The following is a 21,046-nucleotide window of genomic DNA, read 5'->3' as shown; positions in this document are numbered from 1 at the left end:
GCCTTTCCAATGAAATGCTGTCCATAATTTCCATAGCTTCCTGTAGATATCTATCCCATTCATTTAATTAATTTTCTTGGAAACAACTGCTGGACATTTTGATGCTATTTCTTAATACTGTTTGTTGTGAATTGTATTCTATTTGAAGGACCGAGTTCTCCAAACACGGCTAGAACATATTGTTCATGCAGTGGAGCATGGGGAGTGGCCCTCAAGCACTGGTGTCGGCTCCTTGCCCCTCCTTCCAATGCACTCTCAAGCTCAGATGACCAACCCGACGCAATCGAACATCATGGCCATGGGGAGTAGCATGGCACGCCTCGTTGGAGGCCTCCTGGGGGCCCTTGGCAGCCTCGGCACGGCAGCCAACAGAGGTGGACCAGGAAAGGTTCCCGGCATGGACGGAATGATGGGATCAGAATGTGGTCGCAATATGTCTGAGGTGGGGATGAAAGGAAGCATGCATTCCGCCCTCCCCTCATCTGATGTGGTAACTATAACCACCACGACAGCTGACCACGTAACACTTGCCCCCATTGTGCCCCGGCAGAGACCAAGTCAGCCGGTGCCCCAATCTCTTCTCCCGCCTGCCCTCGGGAACTTGGGAGTGAGGAGGGCCAATGAGCTGCATGTGGGCAGGGTGCCGTCATCTGCTGCCTCTTCATCGCCTGCTGCCCACCAGCAGCATGCAGTTGGCAGCCTTGCACCTCCACCGTCTAAGAAGAGGAAGAGGCACATTGCTATTGATGTTGAGACTGAAAGAGGTGAGTTGTATTCCGTAGTTTCAAGGTTTTTTTTTCCACTTGGGTATCATACAAGCTGTATCATGTAAAGGCGTGTCATTAGAATCTTGAAAGTCAACATTGGTCATTGGTGTAAGTTTAATGCGATGAAGTGTATTTATTTGCTCTCTTTTTTTAACACTGCAGTAACAATAATGATTTTTCAAAATCTAATTTTCATCTTTGCAGATTAATTTTTGTGTTCAGGCAAATAAAATGTGATTTCATGTCAGAAGTAATGATTTTTATATTAATTTTAACTTTATATTTGGTATACTTATAGAATTAAACTGTGAAATTCGTTGCTGTTCAATGGCAAATTATTTTTAGGCCTATCTATTTTTTCTAACAGCATTGAACTTTTGAATGTTGGTTTTTCATGATGTAGTTGAGATCAAGGATATTTTTCATTAACTTGTCATTAAATTATTTCATCATTATATCAGTTCTTAGTTTTAGCTTGTGCATTTTCAGTTTACCTGACTGAATTTTTTGTTATCGCAGCATTTAATGTTTATTTGCATATGATCTTGATTATTTTTAATTACATTAAAACTAGAGATGTGCGAATAGTATCCGCGAATACTCGAATACCTCGAATATTAGAAAGTATTCGATATTCGAGGTTTCGAATAGTTATGCGAAAAGTACCGCCTCGAATACCTCGAATACTTTGAATTTCGCGTCATGCACTGTCGCACGCACGTCGTTGGTAGATGACTCGGAAAAATATAGAGAACTATAGTCGTTTAGTGCTCGCTGCGCCGTTTTACGCAAGTTGACGAATTACATCAAATTCGTGGATTTTAGCGGTGAAAAGAGTTCGACGAGGGGAACCGAAAATGGTCGGGTGAAAAAATCCGAAAATCCCCGATTCCCCCCACCAGGAGAACCTCAGTGCCGTGGGATAGCAACCTTAGGGCATTTCCCACGATCCGCTATCCCCCTCCATTCAGCACTTCCCTCAACCACTCTGACGCTTTCCTCTTCTCCGAAATCAAACAAAAGGTCCCAGCTCGCGCAGGGATCGCATTACGAAGACCCCTGCTTCGAAATAAATATCGAGTTACGAGAACAATAAAAACGTGTTTCACGCCCTCCCCCCTTTTCTCACCCACTGACCTTTTTCTGGCTACCTGCTTCGAAGTTCCCCATTTCTGGAGGTCAACAGCTGTGTGAGTACCGTGGGATACTTACATTAGCGCATTTCCCAAGTTCCGGTATCCCTCTCCATTCAGCACTAGCCCCCCCTCTGAGGCTTTCCTCTTCTTCGAAATAAAAAAAAAGGTCACAGCTCGCGCAGGGATCATATTACGAAGACCTTAGCTTCGAAAAAATACCAAGCTACACGAGAACAATAGAAACGTGTTTCGGGCCCTCCCTTTTCTCCCCCACTGACCTTTTTTTCCTACCAGCTTCGTAGTTCCCCATTTCTGTGGAGGTCAACCGCTGCATGAGTCATCTATTAGCACAAAAGGTGTCTAAGAATGACTTTCGTCAATTGATGTTACACCTTTATTGAATTGAAATATTAGTACTGTGCGCGTAATTTCAAAAAGAATAAGACCAAACACGACGTATTTATGAGTTTATTTAAGCATTTTACGCAAAGAAATAAATGTCAAAATATGACAGAGACTTAGCATTCTGGCGAAACTCGATATGAGCAGCAGAGCTTCTAGGAAGTTGATGCGGTATTTTTTTCGGAAAACATATATCAAGTTACAATTTATGAGTGGTTCTATAAATCTTTTTTCTTGTTACAGTCCCAGACGAAGGGATATTTTCTCAGGATATTTGGTTTCTCCCTGATAGCAATTCCAATTCATCTTCTTATCTCGTGAGAACTCCCAAAGATGGACTGAAAATAATTGAAGAAAATCCGGTGGAAAAGAGCTTGTATTTTGCAAAATGCCTCAGATTGTCAGCTAGCACTTGGCAGCAGGAGTGGGGGTAAAGCGATGTTAGTTGAATTAATTATATCCCCAATTGTTTCCATAAAATTAAAATATTCATTAATCAGCTAAATTCCTGTTCGAATCATTTAAAGGAAATCAAAATTACTCCCCAAAATCTTGTGTTGCCTGCTGCATAGGCAACCTAGTCAAACATACCAGCATTCATCATTTAGTATTCGAGGTATTCGAAATTCGAGGTATTCGAATATTCGAGCAATGATTTAATATTCGAATTCGATATTCGAATTCGAGAAATCTGCTATTCGACCCATCTCTAATTAAAACCAATGTAAAATAAATCTTTGCTTAAGGTCCTCTAAAATTTTTGTTTTTCCTCACATTGTCCATGACTTTTGGTTTTTACAATTTGGTTTTTCTGTTTCTACTTTTGTCAATAAGTATGTTGGTTAATAATTACTGTAGAAAATAATTAATGCCGCAAGAGAATTGAAACCTGGAAAATATTCTATTTTTACAATACATTTGTGTATTTGCATTTCATGATAATTTCATGTCATACTATCCCACTAAGACTAGAAAATGTTTGTGCAAGCAGCTATAATTTTAAACAATGGCATAACTACTCTTGATAGAAATTGGATGGCAAAGAGAATTTTATTAAAGTTTTTTGTTTAACTTACAATTAGTGTCAGAAATTTAAGTCATTCTTTAAGTGAAGACTATCTATTTCTATTTCCTTTAACTTTTTTTACGTGGATTAATGAATTCAATTGGGCAGAAGTAAGGGAATGAAATAAGTTTTAAGGGAATGCACTTCAATGGAAATGCATACTTATTGTTCATGTATTCTGTCAGTGAGGATTAAAATTTACGTATTTTGGAATTAATTTTATTGCTGCCTTGAGTCATCCATACTTATTGATGTATTTTTCAATATTTTATTGCCTTCATTGTTGTTCATATTATTCCTTTCCTATGTTCACTTATTGATTGTTTAATATGATTATTTCAATTTTTTTTGTTCAGATATTATCATCTGTGTTTCATATGCTATTTCATTAATTCAAAAATATTTCAGGATACGTCCTATCAGAAAACATTTTCTCCTGTGATGTCATTTTTACTCATATTGCTAATATAATGATATGAGTAGTTCATGTAATAAGAGTCAGTCTAATGGTTGAAGTTGGTTGATTATTGTCATCAAATTTAGCTGTAAAGGCAATATATTGCAGAAAGAAAGAGTATTATAAATATGAGCCACTGCTTCTGTTAACATTTGTGGCAAAAAACTTTCTACAGTAAAATCTTTGTTTCTTGCGAGCACACAAAATTTGATTGATTCGCTGATGCACATAAGATTTTCTGTAGGAATATTTTTATAATTTTTGCAATGCATCTGGCATTCTGGAATGAATGGTAAATCATGAAGTTGCCAATGCATCTCATTTTTCTATAAATAACTCCACAAAATCCTTAATCCATATTGAAATGAATAATCCTCGAGTCAGGGCATTCGGGGTAGTAAGTGATGAATATCAAGTCCAGTTCCATGAAGACATTAAATATATTGCTTCTTGATATCCAAGTCAATTACTTTCTGAGTTTACAGCTGGTATTTAAAAAAATAAGATCCAATTCCCCACTAAATAAATGACAAAGAAAATTATTGTCCCTGTGAATATTGTTTTTTCAAGTCAAAGCGCAAGTTGGTGTCTTCATAGGAATAATGTGGATTTTAATTTCAAAATCTAAAAAAAATCCTTAAATTGAAGTAATCAAAGTCACTTTCATAAATGTAATCGCAAGAAGGGTATTATCTGTCTTTGAGAACTATGTGGTACAGGTTTTTCACAGTTAATTTTAATTCAGCCGTTTACTTATGTTTATACGTAATGGGAGGAGATCAATCATCAGAAGTTTGAAAATGCAAAATTTACCATGATTTGTACGCATTACATATGAATTTAAAAATTATGTCTTACCTAAACACAAAAAAGTTTTTAAAAATTTTCATCTTGTACCATTAATGAATGGAAATCACTGCAGTAAATGGGAAAATAATATTATTTGGGTGTAGTGGCTCAAATTTGTTGTGCATTCCTTCAGAAGGTCCCAGGAAAACTGCTTAAAAATACCAATATTTCTTAAGACAGAGGCAGTGATTGGTCAACATAGCATATCAACTCTGTGGACTAAATATCACTGTATGTCTTAATAAAGAGCTATAGAAAGAAAACTTGCTATGTTTTGCCATTTTATAACTTGAAGTAATTACATTACATATCTTGTGGTGTTCCAAAAGTGTAACACTAAGTATAAATGGGTTGTGGAATTTCATTTATTCTGTCAGTGATGATGGTTTTTGTTACTATCAAATAGTGACTTTTTATTTATTTCAATAATTGAAGTGCATGATGTGAAAATTTTATTTTATTCTATTGAAAAGAAAAAGTTAGGTTTAACTATTGCCAGTACGTATGAAAATCTGTAATTCACCATGATGGCAATGTCCCTAGGCAATGTTTTAAGTGTGTCAATTCCTTTTTGCCTCATCATTTTGAATCAAAAAGAAGTACTTGCTTAATCAGTAATTGTTTACTATGTCTTTGGAAAATTTTTATTGAATTGGGTCAGGATTCATGTTAACTTTCACTCCATGAAAAATGAAAAATATAATAGTTTTATTTGTTATTCTAGAGGCTTTTGGTTTCTGAAATAGTGCATTTTTTTAATCCTGGTGATATCTTTCTAATATCTTCTAGCCAAGCTTCACGCCCTTCTCAACAGTACAGCTAGCCAGTCACAATCACAAAAATTACAATCTTCACTCTGGGGAAATGAAGAGGAAGCATCTAATGTGGATAGTGGGTCTAGGTAAGGATTAAATAATATGTGTTAAGGAAGGCATTGTCTATTAATTTTTATTTTATACTGAATGGAACTAGACTAATGCATTCTGCTTTTAAAAAATCTAATTTTAGAATTAGATTCTCTCCGTATTTACTATCCCATACTTGGGTCTTTGTTGCAAAAGTTAAATGTATACCCATGCTTCGTATGGCACACTTTCGATTAGCGCAATTTCGATATAGCGCAAATTTGTTCCTTGGGGAAGCATCACAACGCATTGTAGCCTAATCAAAAAAACTTAAACGCTCTCATGATAAAACGTGAACTTGCTCTAAGTACACGCGAAATTGCTATCATTTTACGCATATTAATAGCATTGCTTGCCTCAAATCTTCTTTTTTGTTTGTATATTAATCGAAATCCATTGCTGTGCAATGCCCAAAAGCACGTCATTGGGTCCAGATAGCCGGCCTACCGAAGTAATTTATCTTGTCTCCTTAACAGGATGACAATAGTTAATTTAGATCATTAATTAAGTGTGGAGCTAGTGGGAATGAGTTTTTTTTTTAAGCAATACAGTTTGAGACATAATTTTTGCCGTCATAGGCTATCGGGCGATTGACTTCCAGGTAGAGGGTCTACACTACAGCCTTCAAGGTTATAGGTATTCACGGGGGAGAAATGGAGCAGTGGCCGAGTTGCGTAAGATTAGCATCAACACATAAAAGGGTCCGCTATAGAGTCACGAACACAATGGCTTCATTCCCTCCCAGCAGTTGTAGGCCCTCTGCGTCTCAGGAATACAGTGCAGCATGGTGTAGCAGTAGAAGGTGTTTTCGATAGAGCCATACAGAGTAAAAACCAAGAGAAAAATGGCAAAAAATAGGAATGCTGGTAGAAAAATCAAGAAGTTATCAAGTAAAACCATAAACCTAGAAGAAAAAATGAAAGAGGTCAATTGCTTTGAAAATGGAGGTTGTCAAAGCAATATTGCACGGAAGTTTAAACTCACGATGCTTTATTCTGAATAAAGACTAAGTTAAAATATCAGCGACCTCAGCCACACCAACTTCTACCAAGCGGTCAACTCATATGGAAAGTTCATTGTGTAACTGTACAAAAATACAAGGGTGGTAATCGCTCCGAGACATGTAGTGAAAGCTCCAGTTGGTTCCAGAATTTTATGCGGCAAGCAGGTATTTTCAGTGTGGCGATATTAGGTGAATCTGAAAGTGTTGATAGTGCAGTCACCGCAACATTTTCTGATGAACTCCAAGCTGTGATTGAAAGTGGCTCCTTTCCTCCTCAACTAGTTTTTAGTGTTGACGAGACGATATTGTTTTGGAAAAGGATGCAATCTCGTTCATTTATTGTCAGGAAAGGAAAACTGGGTCAGGTTTCAAGACATTTAAAGACTGTTTCGCGTAGCTTCTAATGCCTCGGGAGACTTCAAATTAAAGCCAGTTATGTTTTTATCAATAACAAACTCCACGAGCAATGAAATGGTATTCAAATTAGCACTAGCCTGTTGTTTGGATGAGCAGCAAAGGGGCCTGAGTGACACAATAATTGTTTTTAGGCTGATTTGAAAATTTGTCAACTGCCGGCAATGCATTATGAACCCCTGAGATAGCATATGATAGCCCACCCGCACAACAAGAGGGAATTTCAAAAGCACTTACGAATTTTTTTTACGTGAATAAAAGTCAACGAATGTGTGCCCACTATCTTTTCGACCCCTCCTCGCTGGGACTTCGCATTATCTCAGACTCCGAGAGTAGTTGTGCTCCCTCCTTTCCTGGATGATGTGCATGTTTACGACCATACCTGCGGCATTGGTTTGCGGTTAACTTATGTATTACTTATATGTATTTAGCACATGGATAATTGTTGCTGACAAGTAAATTGCAGACTTTGAATTGAATTTCTCATTTTTTTCTGAGCATTGTCAAATTTTAAACGAAGTTCTAAGGTCAGTATTAATGATTTAATGTAGCAACAATTTCCATGTCGATGTTTTTACAGAAGTGAAGATATAAGTTAATATTTATCATAGAATTTCGTTTAAAAATTGTAAACGCAGCTCAAAAGACAAAGAATTCAATTCTTAGTTCATATTTCTTGAGAAAAGAACAAATATTTATTTCAAAAACTAACTAGATAAACAATTGCATGCTTACCTCTAAGAGGGGTAATAAAAGACGAGGGGTCAGGGTACCTGCTCCTGGATTCCAAGGGTAAAGCCTAAACCCTGCGGTGTTGGGTCCCGAAACAAAGACATCCATCATAAAAGGGGGAGAGCTAGAAGACGTATGTATACGACTTTCATTCTCTTGGTCAGGAAAATCTCAGACGGAAATACACGGCGTTCGTCTCCTGGGTCCAGAAACATCCACACGTATATTTACGTCTTTAGTAGGGAAAAGGTTAAAACGCTCTCATATAACGCAAATTCATATAGCGCAAAGACCCCAAGGAACGCATCCCTTGCGCTATACGAGGCATGGGTGTATGTGTATTATTATATTTATGATTGCTTGTTTTAGTAAAGACATAACCAGGAACCAAGGGTTGATCTTTCCTGGAATTTCAAAACCAAACTAATGGTTTTCTGTTTGTTTTTCTTTTAGGAGGATGCAAGGAAATATGCAACCACCACCTGCTCATCAACAGCAGGGCAGCACACGTGTACTCTCCATGCCCTTATCTTCTTATGACCTTGGAAAGTATCACCCAAGTAATTCTCAATCATCGTCCTCGCCTAACCAAGATCATCAGCCGAATACATCGGGGACAAGTGGTACTCCAATTGTAAAAAGTATTGGCCCAACGACATTGATACCGGGCACATCAAGCACTCTTACACCAATTGACCTCTCTTCAGGGTCAGTAATTTTAGTGTATTTATTTACTTTGATGCCTACTTATAAGCTTAATAAGTTATTGCCTCAGATTATTACATCTGCTGAAAGTTCTGGTAATATGTATTGTGGAAGCCCCTGTGTCTAATTACTGCTCGGCATTGAAGTGTGCCAGCCGCGTGAGTTTATATTTGCGCTCTTTCGTGGCCACGTCGAATTTCTTTCAGGTATTTGTTGATTCAGAAAATCTAATTCTTCAGGAGAGAAAGTGCGTTACTCTAGACATTTCCGATAATATCAGGATTGATAAATGTGAAGCGAAGAGAGAGGCCGTGTTTAATTTCACGGTAAATTCCAGCATAGATATTACTACAGTGTGTGATGTTATGCGAATTCAATGTGCGCAAGACAAAACAAGCCAAATGACCTTGGAATTGTAATGAGATAGATCAAATGAATGTCAGCAGCGTTAAACAATGAAGGCTTAGGCTATAATAGATTATGACTCATTAGATGCGATTATTTTGCGTTATTTCGTGTTATTTTGCAGTATTTCGCAATACCGCGTCTCATGAATTTCACGGATCTCTAGTTCCTACAGATTCAGTGAATAATGTAATTCAGAGAGTTATGAAATGCTATCCTATCATAATTAGGACAAATCTAGTCTAAAACATAATCTGGTGATCCGTCTTCGTTTACAATAATTGGTTGACTGAAGCCCTCACGATCTCTGACTCCTGCTCCTTACTCCGGCCACACAAATGAGTTTGATTAAGACATTAATTCTCCAAAGTCCCATGTAACTGGTCATAATATCCACCAGTTTTCCTGAGAAGAATTTGAGTTGGCTGTGTGTCTAGATTTCACAGATGGGGGTTAATAAGGAGGTAGTTAATACAGATATTATACCCTTTTTGGATGCATTTATGTTGCATCATATGGTATGTGAAAACTTTCATGCCTGATAACTTCTAGTGCTTTACTACTCTTTGTTAGCTTACATGAGAATGTGGTGAAAATCCTCTATTATGTCCTTTATTAATTATTTCAGGTTGCCCAAAATGGAAGGTGGAGGGAAAGATTCTGGTGAGGTTCAAGATTTCTCTATGTCTACAAGGAATAAGCAAAAAAGCAAGCTTGATGATATGTTGGACAAGTTGATGAAGAGAAAAGTATGTGTAAGTAGACTAATTTGAATTTTTTTAATGATAAATTTTTTTTATGTTGCATTTATCTTTTTAACTATAGAAATGGTTATGAAAGGCTTTGTCTCTTCTTTTTTTTCTGAGTTTAAGGTGCCTTCTGCTCAATGACTTCCGATCAATTCAGCCACTACAAAGCTTTATGCCTTCATTTTGCTGTCATACATGGCTCTCCAACCATAATATATTGCACTTTTTTTACTCAAGGTGGAGGAACCAGCTGGCAAAGAGAAGAAACGGCGAAAGCTGGATGAAATAGTCCTTGGGTTGTCAGCTGCTAAAGAGCAGTCCCTCTTCTCGGAAGTGAAGAAGTCTGGTACTTCCATCACGCCAATTCCAATGTCAGCATCTCATAATGCTCCTCAGGGAGCCTCCCACAAAGGTCGCCATGGCACTATGTCCCCTCAACAGCAATCGAACACCAAGCCTTTTACCATCACGGTCACATCTGTTCCCCCAAGCCAGTCACGCCCCCCTCCCCAGTCAGCTCATGGGCAACCATCCAAAAGTCAGAGGCTCCCTGTTCCTGGTCGTGCTCACATGGGCATGAGTCAACATCACTCATCAGCTATGGCTTCGTCACATGCAATGCAACAGCAGCAGCAGCAGCAGCAACAACAACAACAACAGCAGCAGCAACAACAGCAGCAGCAACAGCACAGAATGGCTCAATCACCACAGTTGCGTTCATCACAATCGACATCACAAATGCCTCAGGCACAGCAACAGCAGAGCCAACGGAAAAATATGTATGAGACCATGCTGGCAGACCTTGGAAGGGTTGCTGACTTCTCCCGTCTAGGAAGTTCATACTCCCATGAAGCGAAGGTGAGTGTCATCATCCACAAATTGATGGACCCTTTGACAGACGGTCCCTGTCTTGAGGTAATTCTTTTTCCACTGAAGCTTTGATCTCTACTACCTTCTTGTGATGGAGTAAAGCTAGGTTTTTACAATATCATGTTTGTTTTAATTATCTCTGATCTGTATAATTTTTTGTGATACTATCAACAATAAGTTTAAATTAGAAAAAATGTGTAGTTTGAATGATGCTTAGGGCAATGCCCTTAATGCTTCATACAGTAGCTCTTTTTTAGTGCATTGATGGAACCTGAGCCATTTGCCTTTTAAAGTATTCTAACATCTTTCAGGTTCGTCATTATTGTAATTTGTCTCATCTTTTAATTGTGTGTGGGTGTGTGTGATTAATAAGTCATCTTATATGTGCTGTTGGAATTACTGCTTTAAGATTCTAATAACATTTAGTGCTGCTTATTGACTCTTGAGGTTGACCTCATTGCCATCACTTTTTTATCAGGGTTTTCACAGCCTCTCTTCATTCTTTCATTTTATTGCAACCAATCTCATAAAAATGGATTTTGAGTCAATAGGATTTACTACTGAATTGGATTTTCTTAATTTTGTGATGTATCCATCTGCTTTTATTTTTTTCCAAACTCACTTGAAGCTACCCATATTGCATATTTCAGTGCAGAATGCCAAATCCTGTATGTGACTCTTTCACGGAACTTTATATGTTGCTCCTGGTCCACCCTACTAATGAATCATCCCATGCTCGTGGGTCATTTTTCATCAATCATTTCTGCATCTTCTATTCCACTATTTCAGTCACAGGCATTGGTTCTTAGTTTACTTAGAAGATTTTATTCATTTTTAACTTTAAATTTGAAATACATTTATACTACTATGTGAAAAATGAACTAATGATGTAATTGCCAGTCATTGATCAACCCATCACTATCTATTTTAATCGTTCAAGTTCTCAATCATAGTTTGCAAGTGTTCATAACGAGTTTTCACTGTGCCTTGACCAAAGTGCCTGTTTCAGTCTTGCAATTACACTCGCTGGAAAGTCCATGTCCAGTAATGCTGTCTCCTTAGTGCCCGTTAGTGACCTGCTGTGGATGTTTTGCTGTTGGGGGAGAGATCTCTGAAAGTTAGCTCAAGAATCACCTGGTAGATTGGCTTAGAAAAGTCAGCATGTAGGAGGCTGAAAGTGAGAAGAAATTTAACTATCGAAACATATATTATGAGGGGGGTAACTTTTGGTGATTGCACAAATTCTTCCCCAAAACAGTTACTTGTGCAAACATGTAAATTTATTTTTTTATTCAGTTATGATTAAATTGATTTCGTTTGGTTTCTGCCCAGGTAATTCTTTATAATTCTCCTTAGTAAGTTTTTAGTTTATTTCTTAACCTCAATATTCTATATTAGGTTAACAAGTGGTTGGCTGAGCATTCATCTCTCATTCCTGAGCGATCCCATAATACGACTCAGCATGCCACTGCTGGAAATGCATCAGCTGCACAAGTTGTAGATCTACAGTCATCAGTTAGGAGACGACGACCCCGCCAAGATCCTGGTCTTCTCGATTGGAAGAAGCTGTCCGGAGACGAGAATATTTCTGTCATTAATCGTGTAACAGGGAAGAAGGTGAGGTTTTAAATTTGTCACTCCAGCATTCAGGGTGGCCTCGGTTTTGACAGGAAAGCTCATAGTAAAGGACCTCTGAAAAGGGCAAAAGCAAGCACGCGTGGCAGTTGCTGCCCATTTGAATTAGGTCAATGAAGTTGCAGTATCTAGAAAAGTATGCCATTTGAATTCATCGGGCTTTCTTCTGGCAGATCTGTAGGTGATGTAGATTTTCTCAGTGGTCAAAGTTAATGCAGTGAAAACTCGTTGTTGCAGCTCTTATATGTCCCTCAGTGGGATAGCCAGTTATTTGTGACTACATTTCACATAAATCCACACTGGTATTCCCTTTATCATGGATGTTCAGGTGAGTTGACGTAATGTTGTTCCTGTCTTCTGCTGAACATAATTCATCTATTCCTCTGTAATTTGACTTGGTCATTTCCATTCATGAACATAATATTTTTAACTCAAGCATTATTCTACATATAATTATACCAGGATGGTTAAGGCATGTGTTTAATTGAATGGATCTATTATGGGCTAAATCTAATATTTCCACTTTATAATTTCATCAATAAACCTACTCGATATTTAATTTACCCCACAAGATGAAGTGCATCATTTGTGATGGCTTGGGTTTCTTATTCTTCAGTAAAATAGTCACTTCAACACTAACCAAGTTTTCTTTTTGGACGTTAGACTGAAAAATATAGAGTTAAATTGCTGACAGTGAATTCCATATAACTGTTATTTTCTCAGTATTATAATTGATTCTCTTATTTTTAATGCCTTAGAAGGAGCCCTTATTTAGTTTTTCTCTTAACTTTATTGTGGCTAGACTTTTTATTTCCACATTTTTGAAAAACAGGCTCTTGGTCAGCTTAATGCATATATGTAACTATGTATACTCATAAAGAGGTTAATTTCTTACACTATTTAATCATGCAATCTCATTGTTTTTGCTACGTATATCTTTTCTCACCTTACTTTCAATACTAATTTATGTATCACATTTATTAACCTCTCTTACGATTTGCTTTTATGTTTCTGTATTTAATACATAACTTTTTAATCTTTATAAGGGATGAAAAATCACATTTCCATATTCTTAATTTCCTGTGTATTTTCCTTTCCTGTTATGTGAAAAGGGAAAGATGTGTACACATTAAGGTATTAATTGGCAATGATTGTTCTATTCTGTGTGCATCCCTTCATGAGTAGAACTATGGCCTGAAATTCAGATCTTGAAGAATCCTTCCAATGCTTTAAGTAAATATCCTTGGCGTAATTTTCTGAAATTCAAATTTTGATGTGTAATGGTCCAAGAAAACATGATAAATTCTCTCCCTCAGTGACCTTGTTGATACCTCCACTGCAAAAACGCTCAACAATCCGCCACCGAATCAAATCTGCTCATCTAGTAGCCTAATAATACAAATCCGCTCAGCCGGCAGTGTCTGGAGCATAAACACTCACCTCGAAGGAGAATAGGAGCTGAGCATTTATGCTCCGGACACAGCCAGCTGAGTGGATTTGTATTGTTGGGCTACTAGATGAGCGGATTTAATTCGGTGGACGATTGTTTAGCGTTTTTGCAGTGGAGGTATCGTTGTTAAATCCAGGATGAGTGTTACCCTAACCTAAACAACCTAACCTAACTCTGGGTTAAAACAGAGGTGAGTGAAGGTTGTCTTGCTTTATGCTTTTCAATAAAACGTGGTGGCAAATTGTAATCTCTGTTAAATTTTCCTGCTGCGACCATTTCCACATTTACCTTTTGCCTTTTTCACTTTGAACAAAGGTTTGTATTACCATATTTGCAGGAATCTAAGATGAAGTTTTTTCCAACCCAACTTAATTTGAAAGGATTACAATTGGATGCATAATTCTCAACTACAACTGCAGTTGCATCATAAAAAAAATTGATACCTTAGTTTGCCACCCCACAGCTTTGCAACGAAAAGCCAGCTTTAAGAATTGGTGCATCATAATTTAGCTTACATACGTATTTCTCCGAATATTGTCCCCCCCCTTTACTTTTACCCGGGGCATTTTTGGAAAAAAAGGGGGGACTATATTCAGACATAAACGGTAATTTTAATTTTACTAGAGGTGTAAGGTAAAGGATTTTTATTTCAGTTACAGCTAAGTACATATTAGGTAAAAAATTGAGAGTGGTTATGGATAAATAATGATTAATTGATTTATTTTATCATTTTATTCTTTTGTTTCTTTTTCTATTTTATTAAATTCAAGTATTAAATTGTATACTTATTACTTGGATTAATTGACCATAATTTCACAAAAGTAAAATTGAGATGGACTCAAGAAATCAAAAAGAAAGACAATTGTCAAATGAACTGATTAATGAAATATGGAACAAAGTTTAATTATTAGCACCCTTAACTAACTTTTCCAAACAAAATGCTATACAAAATACACTAAAGATAAACGTAAGCGTTAAATAACATGGGCAACATTTTCTGTAGCATTAATCCATCAACTTAATTCAGATCTGATATTTGTCTTGTGACGTGAACAAAAGGCAAGTAAGTATTTAGTGAGAATTGTTATAGATTGAAAGAAATTTAAAAACCGGTGAAGCAACAGAAATGGAGATCTTAGGTTAAATTCAGTGAATGAAATTCACAGTATAAATGAAAAAATAATAGAGTAATTATTAACAATGATAACAATCATTAACTGTGTAATTATGGAAAAGAATGGGAAAAAATGCACTTGGAGCAAAATCAAAGAATTCTCCTGGCCATATTAGGTAATTGAATGAAAGAAAAAACTACTGTGTTTGGCTTAGAAAGGCCCATTGTTTTTTTTAATCAATAGTCTCCTGGCTTCCTCTTGTGGCTATTTTACCTCATGAAAATGATTTTGAAACCTTAATTCCATGACTTTGAGTGGCCATGAGTTAGATATTGGCCTGCTGTCACTTTTCTCAACTATGAAATATTCCAGAAAATTTCATGCTGTTATCTTCTCACTGTATTATTGACGCTAGAACAATCGCATGAACAATAAGGTGTTTTGTATTAATTAAAGTTAGTATTAATTTTACTTTGAGTTTACGCCTACCCATGATTAATGCAATGGTTTCCAGTAAAACAATGAGAACATCTTAATTTATCTTCAAAAAGCAACTGGATAGCTAATAATTAAGCTAACCATGCCAAAATTGACATCGTGCTGGTGATGTACAGGTTGCCTGTCAGTCAATAATGTGTGCTCCAAATTAGGCATGGTATTCTTCAATTGAGAATTAAAAAGAAGTCAAAGTTTTATGGCAATTATATATTATTTTTTTCCTTTTCCGCTGCAAAATTCCTAAAACGTTTCAATGTTCCAAAAATTGTCTTAAAATTGCGTTCATCTTGGATTTGATCTTAAAGAGTGAATTAATCATTCCTATGACCATGCTTTGTTATAGTCATTTTCACATCAGATTTCATTTTAAAATTAGCAAATTGTCCTAATAATTTGCTCCTGGCAGCATTTGAAAATAAATAAATTTACTTCAGTTGTAAGGTAATGTGTATTCAATGAAATATTTCCATATACGTGATGAACCTTATCAAAGCTAAGTCTTCATATTTCCATCCCCAGTAAACTCTTCATTGGCATATTAATTGTGACATAAAACATTTTGAAAATGAAAGGAAAAAGTAAAACCCATTATATAGGTGATCAATTGTCCAGAGGAATTTTATGGTGTTGGAACTCTGTAACTTTTAAATAATATTCATCTAATGTTTTAAATCATTGGACCTATTCAAATATGATACAGATGCCCTATTATGTTCCCATATATTCATTTATGATTTAAGATGATACCTGGTCTGGAAATATGCTGGTTAGCATTACAACGGAATTCTTTTTATGATCAGTTCTGTAGAATACATTATTATCATGTTGTATGTTGAGCATTGTTTGTTATTAGCATAATTTATTTTTAATCGCTTAATGTGAAGGCATTTTTGCAATTTTTGGCAATTAATAAATAAAGTGAAGGTCTACCATGCAAAATAATTTTTTTACAGAGTTATACAATGCTGAAATTAAGGTACTTGTTTGCTAATGGGTTTTCACAGTGTTTCAACTGTTGTTTTTTCTTCCTAACTAGATTTCGGGGAATAAAGCACCACAACTTAAGAGGCTAGGAGCTTGGTTGGTGGAGAATCCAATGTTTGACATTGATCCAAAGTGGGCGGACTTGGTTAAAGAAAGGGGAAATCTGCCACGTGACCTGCAGAAACGACTTCCTCAAGGCATTAGTGTAGGTGCTGCTCCCTCTGTCAGCACTAGCTCTGCAGTGGGTGGAGAGCAACGCAAAAAGGGACCGGGAAGGCCCATGGGCTCCCATTCTGGGCAAGTTGGGAGCCATAGTCAGTGCCCCACTTCTTCTAGTGGTCATTCATACCCATCTTCTTCAGCTCCCTCTCCTGTGACTTCCACCCCTTCAATGTCATCCATTGCAGCAGGTCTCTCAAGTTTAAGCCCTGCACTCCTCTCTGGACTGGGTCTTGGTGCCTTTGACCCAAAGAACAATCCTCTGTTAATGCCATTTGGCGGGGGCAGTGGGTCTAATTCAGCCGCTGCAGGCAACATACCTGGGTTGGGAGCCATGGGTGGTCTTGCTGGACTCGGGGGTCTGAGTGGTGTTTCGAATCTCAGCCTTGCCAACTCACTCTTTGCTAATTTAGCTGGACTGAACCTTCCTTCCATGGATACTTCGCAAGCAGATGGGTCATCTCGGGGTTCAGGCAGTGGCAAGAGTAGGAAGTCTGAAGGCAGTAAAGGCGCCAGCACTCCCAATATCCCTACTTCTTCTGCATTTCCTTTCTTTTTCCCCAACCCCAGCCTCTTGTACACACCCCTTGGGTTGGGTGGCCTGAACCCATTCTCCATGCAGCCTGGAATGTCACCAGCATATGACAGCCTTGCGCAGCAGTGTGGGTTGCTGAATGGAGTGAGCACTTCTTCTGCAACCCCAACCTCAAACACATCCTCCACTCCCATGGCAGCCGGCAGGCCACCAGGGTCCCAGAGCAACCGCGGACGCCCCAGCTTGGCTTCGAATCATCGACACCGAGCACGTGAAGCCAAAGAAGCGCTCGAGAAGCAGCAAAGGCACCTTCAGCGACTACTTAGTGCCCAAGGGCTTTTCCAGCAAGGTATTAACATAGAGCCAGTGTTGAGCGAGGGGGCAGAACAGAGCGTGGGTAGGAACGGTGAGTCCTCTTCAAAGGCAGAGCATGAAAGCAGTGAGGAAAGGACAGGGAAACAGCAGGGAGGTGTGGAGGGCGATCGGGAACCATCTGACGATTGTGCGGGGGATAGCGCTTCCACCGCACAGAGTGGGAGGCGATCGAGGTCAAGTCATGGCTCAGCGGGATTAGGGAGTGGGATGGGAAGCAGTGCTGCCAAGCGCCCGAGGCCTGCCAGGCTGGAGGATGCCGTGAGCAAACTGAAGGAAAGCGTGGTGGAGAGAAAGGGGCTTTCGAGTAGTGGGGGGGGTGGTGGCAAGGGTGCCTCATCGGAGGCGTCGGAGGGTGCTGAAACACACTCCCACCATTCGCCTCCGAGTGCCTCTGCGGAGGAGGATGGTGGAGGAGAGTCGTGACAATACTCTTAAGGGAGAAATATCCCCTTTGTAGGTTGACATTTTAACAAAAAATGGGTGCGTGCTATATGCTAGGCACATAGCTTGTGTGTTGTTGAGTGCAAATGAGAAAATGGGGATCCCTTCGTCTCCAAGTCTGTGTGCGTGTGTGTATTTGTGTTGTATCCTCCAATCTTAGGACCTGTCCGTTTTTTGTTCCTGCGCAGTGTTCTTGTATCTTTTTTTCGAAATCTCTTGAATCCCTTAAATTCTGTGATAGCAATTGGTCCATCATTGCTGATATAAGAAGGTATTGCTATTTGAGTTTCTTTTTCTTTTTTATATAGTTCTTTCCCATTCCAATCTCCTTGCTATCTGCAGCTATTGTAGCTTATTTTGTCACCCAAGGAATATGGTTGAATATAAAAGGTTATGCAAGTGTTATGATCAAAAGTGGTGGGGTTGTGAGAATCATGTATCACCCAATTAGCATGACTACTGATCTTGCAGCGGAAATATGTAGTATGGCCATTTTTTACTATTAAATCAAGTTTCTGGGAGATAGTTTGGAATGCTCTTCCTAACATCATTGTAAAACAGTGATCATTGCTGATAAATTGTACATACATGCTGTGTTGTGCTGGCAGAAGTGAATAAAATTGTTCTTACTTGTTTGTATAGGTTGTAAAGGGGTATTATGATACTTTTGTTATTTAACCAGAAAGTAGTGATACATGAAAATGTTGCAGAAGTATTTATATAAATATATATATTTTGCTGCTGATGTTACTCTTTTTCTATGTATTTTTATTTGTGCACTATTTATTGTATTTTGCATTTACAAGTTTTGCTGGCGTTACTGCTCAGACACAGCTGCAATTAATCTTCTGGGAAACTTCATCAAAGCCTCTTATAAAGCTGACAGAAAACCAAATTTCTTGATTGACTTCCAGTTCTGTTCAAAGCTCTAGAATATTTTGTACAAAAATAAGATGAAAAGCTTAAATTGTAATTTGGTGTCAATAATCATACCCTCACAGGTGAATGTTAAAATAAATACTCTTACAGTATAAATATTTGGTGCAAATTTTTTTCTCCTGTCTAGGGCTACAAACAGGTTGAAAATATAACTATTTCTGGAGGTAAAGATATAACTCCATGCATTGCTGAATTTCTCTCTTTATTTACTTTCACCAGTTTAAGTTTCTCTATTTATAATAGATGTTTCGTAGGTTGTATTCTGATGCCCCGAACAATCAGGGGGCAGAAGCCATGATTTTTCTATGGAAACTCATTGTGTATGTAAAGCTGATCCCCAGTTTCCTCTCAACTTAGTTATATCTCTGGATATTAATTATTGTTCACCCAATTGATGGGTTTATGTAGACTTCTACTTGAAGTTGGATACAGTAAATTGAGTTATTAATTTAACTTGTTACAATATTTCAAATACTGAAGTCATAAGTCTGTGATTAGTTCAGTCTTTTGTGCCTGATTACATTTTATGGCATCATGCACTGTTATTTCCCCTGCTGTTTGTCAAGATTTGCAAATTAATAGATAGGGTTTACTGTATTTGTGACCTAGTGAGAAAGTTAGTAATATGGCTTTAAATGGTGAAGTAAATGCATCATATGACAGTAAAAGTTATTCTTACAATCTATCATGGTTGATATCTCATATCAAATTTGCACCAAGTTGTGAGAATTTTTTAAGATTTAAATTAAATATAAAAATATTAATGGTGTTTGATTTCTCTTCAGCATCAGCCTCGCCATAATGTTGGCATTGTCATTCCTTTACAATATTTGTTCTTTTTCAGGCAAACAATATTTGTGGCATATAATCAAGTTATTTTCATATCATCTTGCTCATATCTATGACTGATCTTGACCAAAGAAAAAAAAGTATGTGATTATCATGGAAGTCCCTCTTGATTTCTTGAAGCATATGGATATGTAGTACATGTGTTCATGATATTTTCTTCCCTTCAAACTGAGATACCTTTCAATTAGAAAAAGTAATTTTCCTGTAAGTACTACTAGTACTCTTTCTTGTCGACAGGACATAAAAAAAATATTGTTATGTCCAATTTGCAGGTTTAACCAGATGGAAAATTAAAATTACCACCAATGAATAGAAACGCTATCAATTATAATGTTTTAATTTAATAAGTGAAGAAGTATTTAAACCATCTTTCAAGTATGAGTGACTAAGCTTTCTGTTGTATGGATGAAGGGCGTACCCAGGATCAAAATTAGGGTGGGGGGGGGGGACAAGCCGAGGTCGTTCAGGTTGTAACACAGAAAAGGTTATGGAGACTAGAATTTCAAAAAATTATAACAGTGCTTTATTAGTTTTTAAAATTATTTGCCCGGAAAAATATTTTTATTTTAACTACCTACATGTTTTATACTAAAATCACTTTTCTTGGATTTAAATAAAAATTTTCAAAACTTTCTTTGAACTAAATGAAATTTTGCTTTCGGAAGGGGGGGGGGGGCAGGTGCTTCCCACTGGGTACGCCCATGGTATTTAAATTTTCAATGCTGCATGAGGTTGGTTAATTTTTTTAACTTGTGCCATCTAACTCTTCATATAGATGCTTTGTCTGATTGTAAGGCAATGTGTAGCTGACATTTAAGGAATGAGCTCAAGAAAAACTGAAAGGAGTGTACAAACATGGGTGCTTTCTAGGAATGTCAAGCAAAGCCGTCAGTTTACCACTCATCATCACATAAGATTAGTAAGTTGCATCAATGTTTAGCTCGTTATTCTTTTTAAATCCTGAAATCTTTGGGAATAAAGTTTAAAGATTTCTTCTTGCTGTGTTTAACCTTCCATTGGGTGCAATGGATCTGACAGGCACAGTGCAAGTTTATTCATTCCTTAGTGCCTTAGGCGGCATGGATCCTTGACGCTTCCCTAGTAGCACCAAAAGGATAATATCTAGATTTAATACGCATCATGGTATATACCGTATACATATTATATCTGTATAAAATACATGCAAATGGCCTCCATCATGCAGATAAATCTAGATATTATACATATTATATCTGCTGCCATAATATGGATTTTATATAGATTAAGTATGTATAACTTGTCGTAAATCTGTATATTATTCATGTCTGATGATCCCTGGTTATGCCGTAAGGATATTATTTGTATATTTTAAGGATTCTGGTATACATCAAGGACCGTGGATCATTAGACATGTATAAAATATGAATAATATACAGATTTGCAAATCTGTATACCGATGTATTACGAAATCTTAAATGTATACAGATGTGATCCTTTTGGTGCTACTAGGGTTATAGTAGCTTTTTGTTTTGACACTCTATATGCAACCTTTCACTTTTCGCATCAA

The 21,046-nt window shown here is 37.4% G+C and overlaps 1 protein-coding gene across 6 annotated transcripts in view; it reads left to right on the top strand.

Moving 5' to 3' along the window:
* LOC124155491 (chromodomain-helicase-DNA-binding protein 7) overlaps positions 1–19,415 on the top strand; it is a 115,434-nt gene extending 96,019 nt beyond the window's left edge. For 4 of the 6 annotated variants that reach the window (XM_046529346.1, XM_046529344.1, XM_046529341.1 and 1 more), the window contains 8 exons: positions 149–442; positions 551–764; positions 5,467–5,578; positions 8,185–8,439; positions 9,470–9,596; positions 9,828–10,448; positions 11,859–12,077; positions 16,195–19,415. In XM_046529346.1, the coding sequence (XP_046385302.1) occupies positions 149–442; positions 551–764; positions 5,467–5,578; positions 8,185–8,439; positions 9,470–9,596; positions 9,828–10,448; positions 11,859–12,077; positions 16,195–17,694 (3,342 nt within the window). In that variant the 3' untranslated portion in view covers positions 17,695–19,415. The remainder of the gene's footprint in view (positions 1–148; positions 443–550; positions 765–5,466; positions 5,579–8,184; positions 8,440–9,469; positions 9,597–9,827; positions 10,449–11,858; positions 12,078–16,194) is intronic. The other 2 variants (XM_046529343.1, XM_046529345.1) reach the window with 2 other exon arrangements.
* Positions 19,416–21,046: the final 1,631 nt, after the last annotated feature.

The sequence above is a fragment of the Ischnura elegans genome, chromosome 3, assembly GCF_921293095.1.
Source record: "Ischnura elegans chromosome 3, ioIscEleg1.1, whole genome shotgun sequence".
NCBI classification, from domain to species: domain Eukaryota; kingdom Metazoa; phylum Arthropoda; class Insecta; order Odonata; family Coenagrionidae; genus Ischnura; species Ischnura elegans.
The sequence above is the reverse complement of the archived record's forward strand: the minus strand, read 5'-3'. Positions and strand labels throughout refer to the sequence as shown.